General features: G+C 64.2%; 1 protein-coding gene across 2 annotated transcripts in view; it reads left to right on the top strand.

Annotated features, from left to right (window-relative positions):
* The window catches only part of USP43 (ubiquitin specific peptidase 43), a 59,835-nt gene that overhangs the window by 35,106 nt on the left and 4,726 nt on the right, over window positions 1–20,003 (top strand). For both annotated transcript variants that reach the window (XM_075014521.1, XM_075014522.1), the window contains 11 exons: window positions 5,760–5,852; window positions 7,536–7,671; window positions 8,185–8,329; window positions 8,981–9,143; window positions 9,673–9,784; window positions 11,666–11,769; window positions 15,161–15,238; window positions 16,128–16,257; window positions 16,660–17,008; window positions 18,051–18,209; window positions 19,639–19,797. In XM_075014521.1, the coding sequence (XP_074870622.1) occupies window positions 5,760–5,852; window positions 7,536–7,671; window positions 8,185–8,329; window positions 8,981–9,143; window positions 9,673–9,784; window positions 11,666–11,769; window positions 15,161–15,238; window positions 16,128–16,257; window positions 16,660–17,008; window positions 18,051–18,209; window positions 19,639–19,797 (1,628 nt within the window). The remainder of the gene's footprint in view (window positions 1–5,759; window positions 5,853–7,535; window positions 7,672–8,184; window positions 8,330–8,980; window positions 9,144–9,672; window positions 9,785–11,665; window positions 11,770–15,160; window positions 15,239–16,127; window positions 16,258–16,659; window positions 17,009–18,050; window positions 18,210–19,638; window positions 19,798–20,003) is intronic.

The raw sequence follows: 20,003 nt of genomic DNA on the forward strand, positions 1-20,003 counted from the left end.
GCTTCCCAGGAAAGCAGTTTCGAGGAGAGTGATGAGAGCGCTTTGGGCGTGTTTCCAGGGAGTGACTCTCGTGTGGGCTGGGGGGCATGGGAGAGCACATAGGGGTTTGGTTGGAGAGGCATCCCATGGGTGAGGGAACCTGCATCGCGGCCCAGTGGGAGGTGGGGGTTGACATCTTGGCAGTTTATGAGACTTGATGAGGTGTCGAGGGCTTTGCCTGCGACTTCATCCAACACTGCTGAAGTCAATGAGGGTTTTGCTACTGACTTGGCTGTGCACACAATCCTGTCTCAGGCCCTTGCTCTAGCATGGGCTTAGTGTGGGCAAATCTGGAGTCTCTCCAGGTCTCAGCTGCGCATTGGCTAACAGCACCTCCCACCGCAGAAGGAAAGTTGTTTCACACCAAAGCTTTTCACTTTGAAAACGTCAAATTTTGAACCCCCCCACCGTTCTTTTCGAATTGGGAAAGTCACCGACGGCAGCCTGTTCCCACGGGCGGCCATGCTACCAACGCGTCGGCCTCCTGTGTGGAAAAACCATCCCCTCCCAGTTTCGGCGTTCCCTGGGCACTGCAGATGGGCAGCGATGATGGAGTGGTGGGGACTGAGCTGGAGCTGGGTAACAGGACATGGGGCTTGTAGGGCCATGCAGTGAATCTCTCGCAGATGGATGCGTGTTCCCCACTTGCTCTGCTGAAGCCCCCACTGTGGTGGGAGCTGGTTCCAGGCATGTGCTTCTGCTCTGGCTCTGGCTGGGCATACGAGGTGGCCTAGTGCTTAGCACCCAGTGCTTTGCCAGCGGGAGAGGAGTTCTAGTTCTAACTCCCTGGCACAGCGCCTCCTGCTGGTCGGACTGGAAACTCGTTCAGTCTCCGGCACAGCGCCTCCTGTTCTGCGGGCTCACGTTGCTCCCTAGACTGCGGTGTCCCCTCCAGGACGCTGCCCTCTGGCAGTGCCCGCTCTCCCCGCCTCTCGCCCCCTTCTGGGGGGCCCAGCCTCAGTTCAGCCCCTCGCCTCAGCGGCCAGCTACGGTCCCTGACGGCCACTACTGGTGTGGCTGGGCACAGGGGGCACTCAGACCCACACACTTCTCTGAGCCCTGGCCCACTGCTCCTCTAGCAGCAGCCTTGTCCTGCCCTCCTCCTCTGTCCCCTTCACTGCCCTGCTTCCTGCGCTGCTTCCCCAGCAGCCCCTTGCACCTTCTGGGCCTCTGTACTGGGGCCAGCAGCCTGGAGCATCTCCCTAGCGCTGCTCCTCTTACAGGGAGCTGGTCCTGCACCTTCCCCAGCCAGGACCCAACTGACCCAGCTCTTCTGGGGCAGCTCCTTATATGCAGGGCTGCTCCAGCAAGCTGCCCTCTGATTGGCTGCTTGTAAGCCCTTCCCTAATTGGCTGGGGGTGCTTTGCAGGAGAGGGGTAGCTGCCCCACTACACCCTGCTCTGGGAAGGTACTGAGCACTTCAGTGGGGGGCCAGGGTGTTCAGTACCTTGCATAGTCAGGCCCTGCACAACTGAAGATGATGCTGTTAAAGGCACCGCCCGTGCCTCAGTTTCCCCAAATGTGGGAAGAATGGAGCTTGTCCATCTCTGTTCAGCCCTGAGGTGTATCTTGGCGCACGGCCAGATGCTGCAGAGAGCGTGAGCCATGTGCAAGGCCTGTCAGCCTCCCGCTTTCCAACCAAAGCACCTTAAAGCGGGGCAGGCTCTGCACCGACCCGTTGCTAGGAGACGCTCTGCGTGATGTCCATCCGCCGGGCCCACCAGAATATCCTGTTTTGTTGTGAGGCCCATCCTGTGGATGCTGAATGCAGATTAGCGGCACCTCGGTGGCTCTGCCGAGAGGGCTAATGCAAGCGCTAAACAAACAGCATAATTACAGCTGGAGACGGAGCGAAAGGACACGCGCGCGGCAGCCTGGGTGCTGCAGGGTTCCTCTCTCTGTGCGCCTCAGGAGCTGCGGAGTCACTTTGCTTTTTTGTTCTAATGCGACTGGAAATTCACAGGAGCCCTGGAGCTGCCCAGCCCCAACCTGCCCCTGCAATGCCAGGGCCTTTCCGGCTCCAAGGCCTCTGTGAGGCAAAGCCATCGCCTGCTTGTACTGGCTGTGTGCACAGCAGAATGGCTCTGCCCCGCCAGGCTTTGCCGCACAGGTGTGTGCTGCCAGATAGCAAACCCACTTGAAGGTCGTGGGCTTGTAGGGGCGGCTCGATTGCCGTTAGGCGCTGGTTCCGTTCCCTGGAGGCTCTGCCATGGGAGCCAAGGGATGGGACGGCAGATAAGCTGCCATTTTCCAGGCGTTAGCCAATCTCCACTTAACAGGGTGGAAGGGAAAGTGCTGTAAGTGCCTCCTGGAGAGGTTCTTGTGTCTTTCTCCGAAGCAGCTGGTAAGCAGCTCACCAGGGCTGAGCCATTCTGCAGGTGCTGGGTCCCAGGGGTTCCAGTTGGGTGGCCTCTTTGTTTTGTAGAGGGTTCGGAGCCTCCGTCCACGCTGGGCAGCGTGCTGGGTCTGTGTCGACAGTGGAGCTTTTCTCTCCAATGTCAACCCCTTTTCCATCCTTCCCCAGTTTCTCTGTGTCCCTCCACACACGGCACCAGCTGAGCTGCAGAAGCGTTTTCCCCTTTAAACTGAGACATGCTTCAGGTGTGAGTACAGGATGAAAGGGCGCACCAGTGGTTTGATGCACCCTAGAAGCCTCCCCAACTACTCTCACAAACACAGTGGCTGCCAGGCTCCCTCTCCCCCGCCTGTGGTAAACCACATTTAAAACCCAGCCCGGCCATATTGGCTTGGGCTGCCAGGGTAGTTTTAGAAATACGCAAGTTGTTATGATCCTGCAGCACAGACCATCAGAGCAGCCCCCTGTCCTGAAGAGCCAAAAACGTTCCACAAATTGAAATGCAAACTCTACATCCATCTCTGAAATGCGGCCACCTCTGGGGTGGAACACGGCAGCTCTTTAACACACAACATTATACAAAGAAGTGGTTGTCTCATACTCCTCACAGGCATCAGCAGGGATTGAACCCAAGCTCTCCTAAGGTCACATCGACCCTACAAGGAGGAAGGCTGCGGCTTGTTCTCGGGAGGGGCAAGAGCCCAGGTATGACTTGTGGTGATGAGAAGGAACTGGCAGGAGTCAGGCCTGCAGGGTGCAGGTAACCTTACCTGTCCCGAGCGCCTCCCTGGCCATGTGCTTCCGAGCCTGAGCAAAGTACATGTGCAACATGCCTCGGTTTCTGTACGGGTGTTTGTACTTGTCTGTGTGCGTGCATCGGATGCGTGTCGGCAGGGGCTGTTTCTCTGTGTGTGTCCATGTGGTGGGTGTTGGCATCTATGTACCTGTAGGGATTTGTGTGGGGGTTGTGTGTGGTTGTCAGGTGTTTGCGTACGTGCAGGGCCCTGTCTCTGTGTACAGGGGCTGCATGTGATTGTCAGGTGTTTGTGTTTCTGCACATGCAGGGGTCTGTCTCTGTGTATGGTGGTTTTGGGTGGTTGCTGGGTGTTTGTGTACATGCAAGGCCCTGTCTCTGTGTACAGGGGCGTCTGTGGCTGTTGGGTGTTTGTGTACATGCAAGGCCCTGTCTCTGTGTACAGGGGCGTGTGTGGTTGTTGGGTGTTTTGTGTACATGCAAGGCCCTGTCTCTGTGTACAGGGGCATGTGTGGTTGTTGGGTGTTTGTGTACATGCAAGGCCCTGTCTCTGTGTACAGGGGCGTGTGTGGTTGTTGGGTGTTTGTGTACATGCAAGGCCCTGTCTCTGTGTACAGGGGCGTGTGTGGTTGTTGGGTGTTTGTGTACATGCAAGGCCCTGTCTCTGTGTACAGGGGCGTGTGTGGCTGTTGGGTGTTTGTGTACATGCAAGGCCCTGTCTCTGTGTACAGGGGCGTCTGTGGCTGTTGGGTGTTTTGTGTACATGCAAGGCCCTGTCTCTGTGTACAGGGGCGTGTGTGGCTGTTGGGTGTACGTGTTTGTGTACGTACGTGCAGGGGGATGTCTGTGTACCGGAGCCCTTTGGTTCTGTGACCGCACTCCGTCTCAGCAAAGGCCAGGACCGATCCCAGGCCCAGTGCTAACGTCTCAGCTGTCCCCAGGGACCGCAGGGCATGGTGGGGTTGGCACACCCCTGGCTCCATGCAGAGGCAGGCCCGGTCCTGGGCTCGAGGCTGGATCCAGTCCCTGGTTCTGGGTGCACTGTGCAAATGGGGCGCTGACTGTAGAGTCCTCCGCGTGCTGCCTGCCCCATGGCTCTGCAAGCAGCGCAGGCCCGTCGGCTGCCCTCCTTTCAGCCCAAGCCCCTTTGGCTTCTCTGCTGCTCCACTGCCTTCTTTATCTGCCCCCGCCCTGCCGGTGTGCTAGCGAGCCCCCGGCCCCACCAGCCATCTGGGAAGCGTTCCCGGGCTGCTGGATGCTTTGCAATGTGTGTTAGCGGCTGGGCTCCTGACAAAGCACCCCGTGCTGTGTGCCTGTGCTTTGGTCCCCAAAGACGGCCTCCTGCGGCGCTCCATTGTGCCGCGGGCACCGGAGCAGCTCCGGTCTGGCTCAGCCATTCCTTCTCTCCCTGCACACCCAAGAGCCGATGCACTAAAATAGCAGGGGCAGCAGCATCCATTCCCCTTGCCTGTGGCTCGTCTGTGCTAAAACTGCTCGTGAGCGTGCGGGAAAGGTGCTGGATGGACTCACTGAGAAAGAGACGGTCAGCCGTGGGCGGCGTGCCCGCCAGTCTTTCCAGCCTGGGGCAGAATAAAGTTTGTTCTGTGCGCCCAGACGTGCGTGGATGTGCACCACCAATAGAAATGTCTGCTGCCCACGGTAGGTGGCTGTGGGCGTTCTGCTAGCCAGCTGAAGCACCTGAATCTCTCCCAAGCGGCTGCCCATGCACTCAGCGTGCTGGGAATGCTGGTCTTGGGGCTGGGACCATTGCTTGTTAGTTCTGTGCATCCAGCAGCGGCGCAAAGGGACCCTGACGCCCACCTGGCCTCCTGGGGGCTGGTGCCACACGTAGTCATTAAACAGCCCAGGTGATAGAGCAGCGCAAACTTCCCACAGGCCGAGCTCACGTCCCTCAGGCCAGACTCACGGCAGCCACCTCTGGGGTGGAGGGAGACAGCAGCTCACAGGAACGGCTACAGTGGCTCAGCCTGTCTAATCCGGTGCCTTGTCTCGGACAGAGGCTGGCGCCAGCAGCTTGTGAGGACCCATAGTGGGGTAACCTGCCCCCACGGGATGTTCCCACTAGCCGTGTGCAGTGAGCCAGTGCCCTGGAGCAAACCGCTGCTGTCCTTGTTGCTACTGGCTGCGGTTGGCAACCCTGCCGAGCTCCTGGCTTCCCCCACATCTCGTGGTGGGGAGTCCCGCTGGCTGTTGGCTGGCAGCATTTCCAGGCAAGTGTTCTGCACATGCAGACAGGACGAAAGCCTCCTGGGCCCTCGCCTGGCAGGAGCAGTGCTGAGTGCCCCTCCTGCCCCAGTCAAGGGGGACGAGCTCCCTGCTGCGCCCCGGCACAGCACTCCCTAGCGGCAGCTTGGCCCTGTCTCCGGGGGCTGATCCAGGGCCAGGACAATGGGGAGAGTTGCAGATGGCGCACTCGGTCAGGTTCGCGCACTGCAAGGCAACGTGCCCGCCCTGAGCCGGAGCTGTGTGGCGTTCGCAAGCAGCTAGCGGAGCTACGACGGTGGCGGGAGCCGGAGGGTCACTCACGAACGTCACAGCAGCACAGATGTGCCCCTGCTCCGGCCGACTGGTTTCTTGTTTTGTTCCTAGGTCCTCCTTGACCTGCCCGCACTGCCTGAAGCAAAGCAACACCTTTGACCCCTTCCTGTGTGTCTCCTTGCCCATCCCCCTGCGCCAGACCAGGTACGTGGAAGCAGCACGGCTGCCTCTGCTCCCAGCTCGTACCCGGGCGCCGTCCGTCCCTTTGCCAGCAGGGGAGGCAAGCTGGCTGTCTCTGAGCCCCCCGGCCCAAGGCCTCACCAGCTGCACTGTGGCTTGGGGGGGGGCCGGCTGCAGCAGGTCGGGGAGGGTGTCAGGAATCTGTCTGTGGAGACCAGGTCCTCGTCACAGAGCTGGGCGGTCCCATCGCAGCTGCTGCTGGTCAGCACGCAGCCCACATGCACCACGCTGCTGGCCATCGCACTGACCAAGGACTGGCACAATGCGGCAGCAGTGTGGAGTGGGAAGAGCAGGGCTGTGAGTGGGGAGCCCGGGGCTGGGCTGGCAGGGGCTGTGGGTCGGGACTGGGGGGCACTGGCAGGGCTGTGTGTGGGGAGCCCAGGCCTGGGCTGGCAGGGGCTGTGGGTCGGGACTGAGGGGCACTGGCAGGGCTGTGTGTGGGGAGCCCAGGCCTGGGCTGGCGGGGGCTGTGGGTCGGGACTGAGGGGCACTGGCAGGGCTGTGTGTGAGGAGCCCAGGCCTGGGCTGGCGGGGGCTGTGGGTCGGGACTGAGGGGCACTGGCAGGGCTGTGAGTGGGGAGCCCAGGGCTGGGCTGGCAGGGGCTGTGGGTCGGGACTGAGGGGCACTGGCAGGGCTGTGTGTGGGGAGCCCAGGGCTGGGCTGGCAGGGGCTGTGGGTCGGGACTGAGGGGCACTGGCAGGGCTGTGTGGGGAGCCCAGGGCTGGGCTGGCAGGGGCTGTGGGTCAGGAGTGGGGGGCACTGGCAGGGCTGTGTGTGGGGAGCCCAGGGCTGGGCTGGCAGGGGCTGTGGGTCGGGACTGAGGGGCACTGGCAGGGCTGTGTGTGGGGAGCCCAGGGCTGGGCTGGCAGGGGCTGTGGGTCGGGACTGAGGGGCACTGGCAGGGCTGTGTGTGGGGAGCCCAGGGCTGGGCTGGCAGGGGCTGTGGGTCGGGACTGAGGGGCACTGGCAGGGCTGTGTGTGGGGAGCCCAGGCCTGGGCTGGCAGGGGCTGTGGGTCGGGACTGAGGGGCACTGGCAGGGCTGTGTGTGGGGAGCCCAGGCCTGGGCTGGCAGGGGCTGTGGGTCGGGACTGAGGGGCACTGGCAGGGCTGTGTGTGAGGAGCCCAGGCCTGGGCTGGCGGGGGCTGTGGGTCGGGACTGAGGGGCACTGGCAGGGCTGTGTGTGGGGAGCCCAGGGCTGGGCTGGCAGGGGCTGTGGGTCGGGACTGAGGGGCACTGGCAGGGCTGTGTGTGGGGAGCCCAGGGCTGGGCTGGCAGGGGCTGTGGGTCGGGACTGAGGGGCACTGGCAGGGCTGTGTGTGAGGAGCCCAGGGCTGGGCTGGCAGGGGCTGTGGGTCGGGAGTGGGGGGCACTGGCAGGGCTGTGTGTGGGGAGCCCAGGGCTCGGCTGGCTTGGCACAGCCCGGCTGGTTCTGCCAGCGGTGGGACGCGGTGCTGAGGTGTGTTCCTGGGGCCGCGCGCAGCAGTCTGCGCTCACGGCCTGCCCGGCGAGTGAGGAACACGCCGCCCACCCCAGCTGCCAGCCAGACTCAGAGCTCGGGTGCCCGGGGCCAGCGCAGCCAGGGGGAGAGGCCCTGTTACCGGCTGGCCGGGCCTTCGGGTGCTCATCTGCTTCTCTGCTTTGCAGGCCCCTGAACGTCACCTTAGTCTTCCAGTCCAAGAGCCAGAGGTTCCTGCGGGTAGGTCTGGCCGTGCCCCTCTGCAGCACTGTGGCCACGCTGAGGGCAATGGTGGCAGACGAAGGGAAAATCACCCCCGAACAGGTGAGTCAGGGCCAGAGCCGCCTGCCCTGTCCCAGGCCTGGAGCAGCCAGCTGGGCAGCTGCAGCTACCCACTGCCAAGGGGGCTCCTGCAGGCACTGCCCGCTGCGGCCAGGCCGGGCTCACATGGCAAGGCCAGGCTGCCCTTTGTCAGGGACACCTTGTGTGGTGCCACAAAGCCCAGGTGGCATCGCAGCCCCAGGCAGAGGGGTGCCCATGACCCCCCCGGTGAGTATGCCCCAGGCCTGCCGGAGCGCGGGAACTCTGGGTGTTACGGCCCCTCAGCCTGGCTCCTGGCTGTGGCAGCTTGTGCCGCTCACTCTGGAGACCCCCCAGACGCATCTGCGTAGCTGAGCTTCCCCGAGCTGCTGTGCTGAGCCTCAGGCATCCCTGGGAACCTCTTGGCTGCTCTGCAGGCTGCAGGCCCCACTGCGCAGGCCGAGCGGGCCGGGGACGGTTCTCTCCTCCCTGCCCTGTGCAGAGACGGGTCGCTGAGCGGCCCACCCTGTGCTGCAGGTGATCCTGGCGGAGCTGTCCCCCAGCGGGTTCCAGCGCTCCTTCCACGACGAGGAGGATCTGAACGCCGTCGCGGAGGGCGACGGCATCTACGCTTTCCAGGCCCCACTGCCCTGCAGCCGCAGCAGCTCGTCCCAGCTCTCCGGTACTGTTTGGATGCTGGGAAGCAGGCCGACCGAAGCCCACCCAGGGCTGGGCCCCCACAGCCTAGTGGGAGGGGGCTACAGGACCCAGGACCCAACTGGTTGCCTGGGAGAACTAATGAGAAAACAGGGGCAGGGGCAAGTCACAGGTGTAAAGTGGTGGGGGAGACACCGAGCAGAGAGCCCCAGACAGCCTCTCTGCTGGGAGCCAGTGGACACCGGAAGGTGCGAGTGAGGGGTGTGGCAGGATGGAAAAGCTGGTCTGGAAGCAGCAGGAGGAGGTTATATGCTGTGTCTGAGCCTGGTTTCCCCAGTCCCGGCTCAGGCCCCACTGGCGCCAGGTGCTGTACAAACAGAACAGCCTCGGGAAGCCGAGGGGCCGTGCTTGGGAGCAGTGCGCCCACGGGAGTGGGAAGAGGGTGCCCCTGGTGCCCGGGGGAGCTGTAGGGCCGTATGCCAGGCTGGGCTCGCAGGAAGCAGAACCGGTTCTTTTGACTTTGCTCTGCCACCATGGCTGAGCTGTGACCGCTGCAGGCAGAGGAGAGAGCCCCACACTCCCGCGCACGGGCCCCGTGGCTGTCCCGGCCCCGGGCTCCTCTCACACAGTCCTGCTGCGCCCTCGATTCAAACCCCTCTGGGGTCTCTCCCTGCAGGCTGCCCCCTCAGCCTCCCGTCCTCCCCCAGCTGCTCTGATCCTGAAGGCCAGCGACTGCCCCGTGCCGGAGCCACGTCCTCAGAGGCTTTGCACCAAGGCGGAGGCGGGAGGGTGCTGCTCCTCCTGTGTAACACTGTGGGGACCGGACAGCAGGCTGCCAGGTACGTGGCTTTGCCTCCACTGCGTGCCGGGGAAGGTGCGGGTCCTGCGGTTTGGTGCGTGCACTGTGCAGGCAGGAGGGTGCAATCGCAAATGAGTCGTGGCTGACGGTGCACCTCTGTGGGGGCAGGCGCTGGAACAATGGGGCAGTGAAGCAGGACCGCGGCTCGGTGGGAGCGATTTCCCTTCTGTCGCTTGGCCCAGCCGCTGGTCTGTCGCGGAGCCTGGGGAGCGTGGGTGTTCTGGCACAGTAATTGCCCCACTGATGTTTATCCCTCTGGCGAACCGGGGCAGGTATCTAGTGCTGTGCTCTGACTGCTAGGCCGTGCTACCTCTCTGCATGGCCGTACCACTGGGGATCCCTTCTCCCCACCAGCTAGGTGGCTCCTGTGCAGTCCAAGAGCCTTAGGGCATCTCCCAGTGTGCACACTGTGTGCTTTTGCCCTGACCAGGTGTGGGGCTGGCAGTGGGAGCTCGTGTCCAGATGGGCCAGGGATTCCTTTGCTAGCGCTGTCTCCTGTGCTTTGCCAGGTTTGGCCCCCCGCTGCTGACGAGAGAAGACCGAGCCATCTCCTGGGAGCAGCTCCAGCAGCGTATTCTCGGCAAGATGCGCTACCTGCTGAGGAGCGAGGCTCCGGTGCAGGTCGGTCCATTCCCGTCTCCCTGGCTTGGGGTGTCGGTGCCAGATGGGACGAGAGAGGCTGTGGGGAGCGGGGGGTCCCACTTGCATCAGGACGCAGCCGGGGTTAGCAGCTCAGGAGCAGCACCCACCAGCAGCTGGCAGGGCGAAAGGGAACCTGCCTGGGGAGAGACATTCCCGACCCCTTCTAAGCCACCCGCTGCATTTCTGCTGGACCCCTGGGGCTCAGGAGGGTCTGGCCCCAGACGTGTGTGCAGTTGTCAGCGTGTGCTGCAGTACAGCTGGCCAGGCACTCTTGCTGGTAAGGGAGCTTTTCCGTTTCCGAGGAGTTCCCGGCTGGTTCTGCGGGGCCCTTGAAAGGAGCAGATTAGACTCTTCTCTCCCCGTGGCAGCTGGCGGGGCTGCCCAGGTGGTGCTGAGAGCTGCCTGCGGCTCATCAGGCCAGAGGGACAGCGTTTGACCCCACCAGACTGATCGCACCGCAGCCAAGCTGGGTGCAGGGCAGATGGAGTGCAGGTCTCCAGCGCCTGCTCCCCAGGCTCTCCTGGTGCCAGAATGACCCCGGGAAGGGAGGTGCCATCAGCTGCTCCCTCCTTGTGCTCCCGGGAGCTGAGCCGAGCCGAGCTGTGCAGTGGGGCAGGGGGCTCTCTCTAATGCGTGGTCAGAGGAACGGGGGATTGCCGGCTGAGAACTGTCCCCGGAATGGAGCTGGCTCAAGCTTGTCACAGGCCCCGTGGGAGCGTGTGGGGTGGCCGGCTGCAGGGGAAGACAGCCGGGCTTGATGGGCCGACAAAAAGCTCAGCGAGCTCCAGTGAGCTCCAGCTCCTGACAGCCCATCGGACGTGTGGCGGGAGACGGCTCCAGATGAAGCCGCTGGGCTGACCGTGGGGACCTGTCTGTGGCGCCAGGTGCAGGGCTGCAGCAAGACGCCACGAGGGCGAGCGCCAGGCCGGCTGTCTGGCCAAGTACATGGCTGTGGGCTCTGCGGTGGGGGCGGTGCCGGGATGCCGCTGCTCCAGCCGTGTTCCAGCAGCAGGGCGAGGTCCCAAGCAAGCTGGGGGGCTGTGTTGGCACATGGGGACGGTCCCGGCCCCAAGGAGCTCACAGCCTGTTGGGGGGGAACAGACACAGACCAGCCTGAGGTCCCAGGGCAGGGGGACAAGTTCCTGGGGATCCCTTTGCAGCGCCCCAGTCCCACAGGTTATAGGTGTCCTGGGGCGGGAGGGGCCACCTTGCGTTCAGCCCGTTTCTCAAGTAACTAGCAAGGGGAGCAGTGCCAGGCTGGTCCCAAAGCAGTGAGCGAGGTGGGAGGGACGCTGGGTTTCATTGTCCACTCCCTAGCTTCGGGCACCACTGCCTGGGCACTGCCGCCTGGGCACTTCCACCTGGGCACTGCCGCCTGGGCACTGCCACTTGGTCACTGCCACCTGGGCACTGCCGCCTGGACACTGCCGCCTGGACACTGCCACTTGGTCACTGCCACCTGGGCACTGCCGCCTGGACACTGCCGCCTGGACACTGCCACTTGGTCACTGCCACTTGGTCACTGCCACCTGGGCACTGCCGCCTGGACACTGCCATCTGGGCACTGCCGCCTGGGCACCATTGCTGGGCACCGCCATTGCTTTGCCTTCCTGCCCTGCTCCAACTGAAGTTCACTCCCTGATCCAGCCCTGCCCTCGGCAAGCGCCTGCTGATGTCAGTGGGCCTCTCTGCTAGGGCTGCTCCTCCGCTGGCGGCACCCCACGCTCCTGCAGCCCACAGCCAGTGCGCCACACGTCTCACTGGCCCCCCATCCTCCGGCCCCTCCCGCTCCCGCTCAGCCCCTGTGCCAGACTCTGGTCCCGTTGGGCCCCGCTCAGGGAACCACCCTCTGTTTTGCAGCCTGTGGGGGACCTGTTCCGGGTGCGGGTTGCTGGGGGCTCCGTGGCATGCAGCTACCTCTCCCCTCAGGACGGCAGGCCGCTCTGCCACCCCGCTGTCGACAGGTAAGAGACCCCTCTGGGCCAGGAGCACCCGAGTGAGCAGGGGCCAGTCTGGAGCCTTCCCTCGCCCTCCCTGCTGGCTCTTGAGCTGGACACCCCCAGGCCCCCGGTAACTCAAGGAGCAGGGCCTGCGGCACACGGCTGCCCTCTGCCGGGGGAGCCCCAGGCCTGCTTTCATTGGGAGAGCCTGTGCTGAAGGAGCAGCCCAGGCCGGGACCAGGGGGCAGGGGGCCAGCGCCAGGGCCAGGCTGGATTTCATGGGAAGTACCTGCAGCTGCTCCCCAGCCTGTACTGGCTGTTCCCCTCCCCGTGCATCGGCTACCGCACGCCTCCCACCAAGCCCTGTGCCCACCTCCTCCTAGCGGGCACCAGGGCCCCTGCTGAGCGCCGTGGGGCATCGCTGGCAGGCTCTGGCAGATGGGCGGCTTTCGCTGCAGGGCTGCCCAGCGCGTAACGTCACCAGCTGGCCAGGGCGTAGGTGAGAGCGCTGCCCTCTTGCTGGGTGTGCTCGGCACGGCCCCACTGTGTGTCAATGGCACCGGCTCGCTAGGCGCTCAGAAAGACTCTCCCTCGGCCGGGCTGCAAGGGCACCTGCCACTTCCCCTGCCCTGGCAAGCTGCCTCCCCACTCTGCTGCCCTGGGGGCTGCCGGTGCGCTTTGCCCTTGAGGGAGAACCTCGTTCGGTCCTTTGCCGGGCCCAGCTGAAAGGAGCAGCAGGAGGCCAGGGAGTCTCACCGCCAGCTCCCCGGGCAGCAGGGCCCCTTTGCTGGCGATGCTCTTGCCCAGCGTGTCTGAGGAGGTTGTTGGCAGTGCCAGCGTGTTCTGCTGGGGCCCAGGCCTGTGCCGCACACCCTGCCAGGAAGAGCTGGCCCCGGTACTGCTGCTCAGGTGCCGGGCTCCACCGGGAACCTCCTCAGTGCCCTGGGCACTCAGCGCTGTACGTATCAGTCCTTGGTCACCAGCTCCCAGCGTCTGGGTCCTGAGTGACCCCCCCGGCGTGGCGTTCGCATGGTCGCCACAGGCGATGCATTGGCACTGGCTGGCTCTTATGAGGGCTGGGGGCAGGCTCCAGGTGGGACGCTGCAGGGGAAGCTCTGCCAGGAGCTGGGACGTACGAGTTCCTTGTTTCTGCTGCATGTTGTCAGGTCCGCAGTCCCTGTCTGACGTGGCGGTGGCACCCCGGGGAGCTGTGGGAGCACACTGGGGTCCAACGGCCGATGCTAGGGGCTGGCGCAGTACAGTAGGAGTTACACCCAGAGCCATCGGCCACAGTCTCCCTGTGTCATCCCACCTCCCTGCCTCAGTTTCCCTTTCTGTGCCGGGGTTAGTGGTGCTGCCCGTATTTGCGGAGCGGGTTCCGATCTCCAGGCTTGCGCCGTGGAAGTGACCAGCTCTTACTTGTCAGCTGCCCCCGTTCTGTGCTCTGGGAGGGCCCTGGCCAGTTTCCTTTCCAGGCTCAGGGCAGCACGTATGGGAGGCTCTGCCCCCCCGTCCTGTGTCCGACGGCACCTGGGCCATGGAGGGGGCCGGCCCGGCTCCTGGGCCTGAGCCCTCGGGCACCTTCACAGTCTGCTCCTGGCCACCTGAGGTGGGAGCAAACCTCCATCACCCCCCGAGGGACCCACTCGCCCCGCTGGCTCCCACCTGGGTGATAGAGCAAGTACCTTGCCCAGGAGCAATCTGCCACCTGCTGGCCCTTGTGGGGGTTACACAGGGCTGCTCCCTGCCAGGGCCGCATGGGGGCTGCAGGTGGGGGGCTCCGCAACTCTCCTGTCTCCTGTCTGCCTGTCACAGTGCCCTGGGGACAGGGCCCTGCCCTTCAGCGCACTGAGTACTGACAGAGGGCGAGGCACAGACCCCTGTTGCTCCTGACCCTCTTGTCTAGGGCCTGGGGGAGAAAGCCGGACAGCCACCTCCAGCCCGGGGTCCTAGGCCCTGCAGAATCCAACTCGTCAATACATTGCTGCCTGCCTGGCCCTGGTGGGGACCCGTCCCCTGTGGAAGGGGCCTGGGCTGGTGACAGACCATCCCCTGTGCGCATGCCTCAGAGCAGGACCCCCCCCCCCACGCACCAGGCACTGCACAAACCCCCAGAGAGCTGACGGGAGACGGCAGCTGCCCCTCCGCTCTGCAGCGAGCCTGTCGCTTCTCCTTCAGCACGGGTCTGTGCTCAGCCCTTTGAACGCACCCGTCTCCCGACTCATTCCTCTGGACATTGGCGCAGCGCCACTGGTGTGCAGACACACTCTGAGGGCAGAGCTGGGAGAGGTGTGGGCGCTGGCATCCCTGGTGCTGAGCAGGGGGTAGATGAGTAGGAGCAGAAGGAAGGAGGGTTTGATTCAGGAAGGAGCTGAGGGCAATAGTCCAGGCAGGAAGAGTAATTGGAGAATAGGCACAGGGCCGAGACGAGACATGGTGAAGTGAGAGGATTGGGCCCCGTGGTGGTGAGGACTGTTGGAATTGCTTGCTATCCCTTTAAGAGCTGCTGTGGGGGGTGACATTCCTGATCCTGCTAGCATACAAGGGAGCTCCGCAGGGAAGTCTGCCACCAGAGTCAGCCTGGGAAGAACCAGCCTAGAACAAAGTGGATAAATGGAGCCTTGGTGCGTTCAGGAGCAGCCTGTTTAGTCTCCCTCTGGTTTGGTCACTGGCTGTTATCAGTCTGGAGTCTAAGAAAAACAATTGCACTTCAGTGCAGCCCTCCAGCGGGAGCCTTTGGTATTTTTATGGTCTGTCTCAGGGCACCTGCTGGGAATACCACAGGCAGGGTCCAGAAGGTAGGAACTGCCCACGCAAGGGTGATGTTAAGCCAGACAATATCCACAAGGTGTTTCCCCTGCAGCGTGGTGGTGCCTTGTGTGACAGAGCTCTCTGAAGTAAGGTGTGGTGGGGAACAGTGCGGGCGGGGGGGAGGTGGGAATTAAAGGGGTCTGGGTTTGAGCCAGCTTCAGCCTGTGGCATGGCCCTGACCAGAAGTCTGGAAGGATTCAGTGGTTATCAGTAAGTGCCAGCAGTGGTTGCGGTTGCTGCTCTTTAACGAGCCAGCACCTCAGAGAGGATCATCCATCTCCAAGCAGGCTGGGGCCCTGGGGTCTCTGGCTGGGAACCCCTCTACTTAGCTTCCCAGTGATGGTGCCCACGTCAGGAGGCCTGGCTGTAATGGCTCCGTGTACAGAGCCCATTGCTGCAGTCATCTCTGATCTGCCACAGGAAAGCCGCAGCCTGCTGCTAACTAGCCCTGGTGCAAGGGCGTGGAGGGTGGCTCCATGCCATGCTCCGTGCCCGACAGAGTTGCCCGCTGGGTCTCACGCAATGGCTGCAGGACCTGGGGGGGGCTGTGGAGAAGCTGCTGCCAGGCACCCCCTGCAGCTAATGTCAGCACTTGTCCCTGCAGAGCGCTGCAGTTCTGCGGCCCGGGTGGGCCCCCCCACGTGAAGCTGGTGGTGGAGTGGGACCTGAACACCAAAGAGCGGTGAGTCTCAGGGCTGTGGATCTGGGCCCGGCCAGGGCCTGGGGGTACAGCCTCTGCCCCAGAGGCAGCAGCAGGTTTGTCCCAGTGCCATGGTGGCCGGGATCAGACACGGGGTCGCCCCAGCCTGAAGACAACATCCTGGTTCCCCATACGCATCTCATCAGTGCTGGCCCCTTTGGCCAGCTGGTGGCCTCAGGCCCACCCCCACCTCAGGACATGGCCTCAGGGTCTCGCCCAATGGAATCAGAATCAACCTGTGGCAGCCCCATGCAGGGAACCCCCACCCGTGGAAGGGCAGAGTGCAGGCTAAGAGGGGCCATCCGCATGGGCCCCCTGCCAAGTGTCTGGCCTGCCCGTGTCTCCCCCAGGGGACAGCGGAGTTTGCAGTGAGGAGGTCAGTGGCAGCTGGGCCTGCCCCAGGCGCTAAGCTCCCAGCAGCTCCGGTGGTGCCAGCAGGTCCACCAGAGCCTGGGCCAAGGCAGTGGGTGAAATGCAGACTTGAGCCGAGGGTTTTGCGTCAGCGAATGATGTCTGGGCCCCCCTCAAAGGGGCTGAGTCTCAGCGGCAGCTCTGCAGAGCCTGAACTTCGGCCCCCTTCAAGCTGCTCCCATGGGGGGGCCATGTCACTGGCACTTGGGCCAGAGCTCTGATTTCATGCCCTTTTCCTGGGCAGCATCGCCCACTGGGGAGAGCGTTGCTCTGCCAGGACTGCCAGGTGCCAGTCCCTTGAGTGGTCACTAAGGGCCCTGCGGAACTCACTGCCTCAGGATAGGGGGGCAAGCAGGACAGTTGCTGCCTGCTGTCGTGCTGCACCAGTGACCGGATCCTGGGTCCGTGGGTGGCGCTGTATGGACACTGCCTCCTCCAAGCCCCTCTCCTGCCTTTGCAGCCTCTTCGGCAGCATCCAGGAGGAGGTGGTGCAGGACACGGAGAGCGTCCGGCTGCAGCAGCAGGCCCATCAGCAGCTGCACAGCTGCACCCTGGATGAGTGCTTCCAGCTGTACACCAAGGAGGAGCAGGTGGGTGCCAGGAGGGACAGGGCAGACAGGTGGGGCCCTGGAGCAGGCAGGGTAGGGGCGGGTGCCGGGCTGGTGGCAGAGTGGGATTGGTTAAGGTGGGAGAGATGAGTGTTAGCCACCCTGGGGCCCTGCCAGGAGCGAATTGGTTTGCGTGTGTGTGATGCTGCCCTTTCCTGGATGCAGCCAGCATGGCTCAGCTGTGTGTCATAGGCCCCATACAGCTAGCAGGGGATTCTCCTTTAGTCTCTGCTATTGGTGGCCATGATACGGAGCCCAGGAGCTGGTGGGTAGTGTGGCTGTGCTGGAGGGCGAATACTGCGCTGCCCCTCTCCGCGAGGAGCCTCCACCTCCAGCTCTGGGCCTGGCCTGCTGGCTCCTAGCCCTGCCTGTCTGTGTCCTCAGCTGGCCCCCGACGACGCCTGGCGGTGCCCCCACTGCCGGGTGCTGCAGCAGGGCGTGGTGAAGCTGAGTCTCTGGACGCTGCCCAACATCCTCATCATCCACCTGAAGCGGTTCCGCCAGGCGGGCGACTGCAGGACCAAGCTCTCCACCCTGGTCCGATTCCCCCTCCGCGGCCTCAACATGGCCCCCCACGTGGCCCAAAGGAGCCAGGCTGGGGAGTCGGCACCCAGGCTGTGGGCGGCATGGACGCAGCCACCCCCCCTTCCTGCCAGCTGCCAGCTGGACTCTCTCTACGACCTGTACGCCGTTTGCAACCACCACGGCAGCATGCAGGGCGGGCACTACACAGGTGAGTGCGCACAGCTGCCACGGGGGCAGGGCACCAGGGTGCTGCGTGGGGCTGGCACTGCACCCAGGTACTGCGCAGGATGGGTACAACATGGGGAATGCATGGTGGCACTGCACATGGGCACTGCGCAGGATGGGCACTGCATGGGGAATGCATGGTGGCACTGCACGTGGGCACTGCGCAGGATGGGCACTGCACATGGGCACTGCGCAGGATGGGCACTGCCTGGGGAGTGCATGGGGACACTTCACATGGGCACTGCATAGGATGGGCACTGCATGGGGAATGCATGGTGGCACTGCATGTGGGCACTGCGCAGGATGGGCAATGCATGGGGGCACTGCACATGGGCACTGTGTAGGATGGGCACTACATGGGGTATGCATGGTGGCACTGCACATGGGCACTGTGCAGGATGGGCACTGCATGGGGGCACTGCAGGATGGGCACTGCCTGGGGAGTGTGTGGGGGCACTGCACATGGGCACTGCGCAGGATGGGCACTGCATGGGGAATGCATGGGGGCACTGCACATGGGCACTGCGTAGGATGAGCACTGCATGGGGAATGCATGGGGGCACGGCACGTGGGCACTGCACAGGATGGGCACGGCATGGAGCACTGTGTGTGGGGGAATGCCACTGGGCACTATGCAGTGCACTAAGCAGTGCCCCAGCCCAGTGCGAGGGGCAGCTTGTGGTGCCTGGCTCTGTGCTGGGGAAGGATACTGGCAGCCCTGGCTCAGTGGGGTGTCGCACCTCCAGGGTGAAGCTGGCTGGGGGTGGGGGCCTGCAGCAGCTGGGCTGGCCCAGCCCCACGCTAGCAGAGGAGTTGCCCTGTTCCCCTGTGCAGGGATCCCCAGCAGCCGCTGGTGGGGGGGTTTGGGGGCTGGGCTCCAGCCCGCTGCCCCCGGCTGGCAATGCAGTCTGATGGGACCCCCCGGCAGTGTGTGCTGAACCCCAAGCGCAGCAGCGCCCCCCATTCCCGCTGTGCCGGGATGGTCTGTCGGCCCCGCCTCAGCACAGCCTACTGCACACACCCAGCCTACTGCAGGAACTCCCTGGACGGCCACTGGTACAGCTACGACGACAGCGCCGTGGAGCCCGTGCGGGAGGACGAGGTCAGCACCCGGGGCGCCTACATCCTCTTCTACCAGCGCCGGAACATCATCCCCAGCTGGTCGGCCGGCAGCTCCCTGCGAGGTGGGCCTGCACCCCGCCCTCCCAGCACAGCCCCTGCTGCGGCCCAGGCCTGGCCCCCCAGTCCCTCAGGGCAGCTCTGGGCAAAGGCTGGCCCCGGGTCCCAGGGGCTGGGACAGCAGTCTGGCTCCTCACTAGCCCACCCGCTCTGGGGGCGTCGGGCCTGCCACGTGGGGGCAGGGGTGAGCCATCCGGCCCCATGGGCGTCGGCACAGGACTCAGTCCCTGGGGAGCTGACGTCTGTGGCACAGGGCAGGGGGGCCCCCCTGCGGGTGGACACATGGCTCGCTGCAGGGCGGCCATCCCCTGGGCGGAAATCACGGCTGTGGCACCAGCAGCCTGGCCCTTGTCGCGTCTAACCCGAGGTCACCCCAGAGGGGTCCTGGGGCCCGGAGCCAGCGCAGGCCCACACCCCTTTCTGGCGTTCACGTGACTGGCCGTCCCCGGCCCTGCTGAGTCAGGCCTGTGGGATGTGGGGAGAAGGTGGCCAGATGCTGGGGTTCCTGAGAGCAGGAGAGAACCACTGGAACTGCTGACTGCCTCACGCTCAGGCACAAAGCACTCTGCACCCCCACCTCCCAGCAGCCACAGTACACACACTGCCAGGCACCTGTGTGCTCACACGCGGGCCACAAGGCACGTGCGCTCCCACCCCCCCCACAGACCACCTGCAGGAGCCCCACACGCATGTGAAGATGGTTGGACAGTGGCTGTGTTTGCTTTGGGATTTTTGCAAACTCCTAGGCTGCCGTGGCAGTGTGTTCATTGTGCTGACCTGTTGGTGCTGCCCCGGGGCGGCTGCTGCATGTACCCACGCCCTGTGGCACAACCCCCATGATTGTTACCAGCAGGCCCTGAGCTCAGGGCTTTGGGTGGGGTGCTCCAGAGCAGCCCCTGAGGGCTGATTTTCTGAGGCACTGGCTGTTCACTGGCCTCCTTGGAGCTGCAGGGCCACTGAGGCTGCCAGCACCCCCAAGCGCTGCCCCCCAAGGGGAAGGGCTGGCTGCCCACAGGACCCTGGTGGGATGTGCTGCCTGGCCTGTGGGTCAGGGCTGTGCTGCCCCAGGCCTGGGAGCAGCAGGGTCTGGGTCCCGCTGGGCTATAGGGCGTGGATAGGCCAGCCCCCCGACTCTGGCCAGGCCAGCCACTCACACAATGGCTAGTGTGTGCCCTCTCCTGGCACTTATTGCAAATTGCCACACTGACCCCTGGTTCCCTCACCTGGGGCCTGCTCCCCACTCCGCGAGCATCCTCCCAGCCCCGCACAGGCCTGCCCACCCCCGTGGGGAACGCTTGTGTGGCCGCTCACTACACAGAGGCCCTGGGGAGCAGAAGGCTGGGGGCTGGAGGTGACTAGGGGCTGGTGCTAGGTGCTGTGGGGGCTCCCTGCCCCAGTAACGCATTGCCTGCTGGCTGTCTGCTTCCCCCGCAGGCTCCACCAGCTCCTCCGTGTCGGACCACTGGCTTGCACGCCTCAGTGTGAACAGCAAGAGGGGGAGCCTGGTGTCCTGGGCGTCCACAGCCTGCCCCTCCCTCCCGAAGGCCCCTGACTCACCTGTGGCTCCCGACACTGCAGCCAGCCAGGAGAGAGGTGTGTGTCGCTGCAGCCCCCTGGGAGCCACCGAGTCGCATAGCTGGGCTGGCTGGTGTAGGCGGTGGGAGGGAGGAGGGGCCCAGGTTTGCAGGGAGCGGGGTGGGGCCAGGTGAGCTTTCTGCTTTGGGCCCTTCAGTCACACACAATCATGGCTCAGGCCTGTAACAGCCCAGGCGTGGGTTAAAGGGCAGCGGATGGGACCA

The sequence above is a fragment of the Carettochelys insculpta genome, chromosome 20 (assembly GCF_033958435.1).
Source record: "Carettochelys insculpta isolate YL-2023 chromosome 20, ASM3395843v1, whole genome shotgun sequence".
NCBI classification, from domain to species: Eukaryota; Metazoa; Chordata; order Testudines; family Carettochelyidae; genus Carettochelys; species Carettochelys insculpta.